Below are 2,468 nucleotides of genomic sequence, written 5' to 3'. Positions count from 1 at the left end.
ATGAATTGTCCTCACAGAATGGGTACCTTTGTTCCCACCGTAAATATAATTTGTTATACTTCGCATGTGTAGTCTTTATAAGAATTAAACATAATATACAGCAAAACCTCAATTTTATATACCCTGATTTTACATGTCCCTGCATTTCACATTACAATTGTGGCCCCACCAATTTATAATGCATGTCAATGGGTTCTTTTCTCTGATTTTACATCATTTCCTGGGTCTTGCCCCGATGTTCCCTAAAATGGCTGTTTGCCCTCTATAAATGTTATTATTATTGAAATGAAGAGGTTTAAATACGAACCAGATGCATATTTTGCCATGGTTCTTTTTGTAAATAGTAAAATCCATTTAGCCTGTACCTCATACAGTCATGCACCAATCACTTGTTGCTTGGGGTTGTGCATGTGACTGTCAGAGAGTTCTTGCACATGCCCTCCACCCCCATAGTGTAACATTAATACTGCACTGAGAAAACCTAACTCTTGAATTTCAAATTATAATAGTCTCTTATATGTTTTAGATACTTGAAGAATAAATTTTCCAGATATTACATAATTTTTTCCTGGTTCCCTGATAAATGTAACATGGGCGTTCTACTGTATGTATAAGTATTTTAACTTGTATTTTTGAGGTTTTGCCTTTATTTATCCTGTGAAGCCCCTGCTGGTAAATGTTCCAGTATATTTTGCTAATGTATTTTTCCTCCATCCTTACAATGTCTAATTGTGATCACACTTACTGTATGTCAAAGTGTCATAAGCCACTCAATTATTTTTGGAAACTGAATTTGCTTTCATTTAAGTTGAATCAATGGCATGAATCAATGGTTTGAGATCACTCATGTTCAGACAGGTATTGGTCATGCAGGTCAGTGGAAGGACCCCATTCTGTACATGGGTCAATAAATTGCCAAACTGGTATGGCGGGTCGAGTTAGTAAGTTTTATTGGCCCATGTTAAGCCACATTCGTTCACAATATAAACACAACAACTGCTGTCAAACGCAATCCCAACATATGCCAAATGGTATAGGATCGTCGAGTAGGTTGTACAAGATCATTTTTGTAAATGACTATTAAAGATTAATACAGTTGCTTTTGAAAAAAGTTGATGGGACCATAAAAAGTTGGGTTTATAAACTGGGGCAACATGTGGGTTATAAAAATATTTAACTGTATTTTTTGTATTTATCTTACAGATACTGTTTGGAAGCCTGATGGATAAGACCAATAACACGGCAGTGGAAGAGTTTATTTTATTGGCTTTTTCGGATTTATATCAGCTCCAGATTCCCTTATTCTTTGTCACTTTGCTTGTCTTCATCATGTGTGTGTTTGGGAACTTTGCTATTATTTTTCTAGTTGTAGCTGAACCTTCGCTTCATACCCCAATGTACCTCTTTATTAGTGAATTAAGTGTGTTGGAAATAATGTATGTTTCTTGCATTGTCCCTAATCTTCTGGCTAACCTCATTGCAGATCAGAAGAGCATATCCTTCAGTGGATGTTTCATACAGTTGTTTGCCAATTCTGCCTTGGGAACTGCAGAATGTTACCTTTTTGCAGTCATGGCTTTTGACCGAGACCTGGCTATTAACAAGCCCCTGCATTATTCTGTCATTATGACCCAGAAGGTCTGTGTGCAGCTTGCAGTTCTACCATGGATTGTTGGAATTATCACTGTATTAATCTCCACAGTTTTCACAGCTAAATTGGAATTCTGTGGTCCTAATGAGATCAACAATTTCTTTTGTGATTTTCCTCCTGTGCAGTCATTGGCTTGTTCCCGTCCCTTTATCACTGAAGTGGTCATAATCTCTGGGGCCATTTTTGCAGCTGTACTCCCATTCATGGCAACTGTTGGACTCTATACCCATGTAATTATTGTCATTTGTAAGATTAAGAGTGCTGAATCTAAAAAGAAAGCCTTCTCCACCCTCTCTTCACATCTCACTGTAGCAGGCTTGTATTATATGACAGTTATATTTGTGAATGCTGTGCCAAAGGGAACCCAGTATAACAAGTTCATTGCCCTTATTTATACTGTCATTATTCCTCTTTTGAACCCCTTCATTTATGCCTTCAGGAACAAAGATATAAAGAAAACTCTAATAAAATCAAGAAGGCTAAAGCTTTGCCAAGGATCGTTCCAATATTAACTCAATACAAAATACATTCTCTTCTATATTTAACTGGCCCAGAGTGGTAGTTTTATTCCTTTCTATACTGTATCTCTTTCTTGTTTTTCTCTTTTATATTCTAATAGCCCTCATTTTACTTTTTGAACCTGAGAAACATTAGAAAGTGTTAGAAAACACATATTAATTTTAATGTTTACATTCCTTCAGTTTAACAGTATATAGTCTGTTGCATTACAGGTACAGGCATCTTATGCATTACTCTTGGCGAGGTAGACAAAATCGTAATATTTATTTATTACATTTATTTAATATAAATTTATTAA

General features: G+C 35.7%; 1 protein-coding gene across 1 annotated transcript; it reads left to right on the top strand.

The window, feature by feature from the left end:
- The first annotated feature begins 1,221 nt into the window (after positions 1-1,221).
- Positions 1,222-2,195, top strand: LOC108699567 (olfactory receptor 11L1). The gene has a single exon (XM_018231652.2). The coding sequence runs from the start codon at positions 1,222-1,224 to the stop codon at positions 2,161-2,163; it is 942 nt and encodes a 313-aa protein (XP_018087141.2). The 3' UTR covers positions 2,164-2,195.
- Positions 2,196-2,468: the final 273 nt, after the last annotated feature.

The sequence above is a fragment of the Xenopus laevis genome, chromosome 8L (assembly GCF_017654675.1).
Source record: "Xenopus laevis strain J_2021 chromosome 8L, Xenopus_laevis_v10.1, whole genome shotgun sequence".
NCBI classification, from domain to species: domain Eukaryota; kingdom Metazoa; phylum Chordata; class Amphibia; order Anura; family Pipidae; genus Xenopus; species Xenopus laevis.
This window is presented reverse-complemented; position numbering and strand designations above follow the sequence as displayed.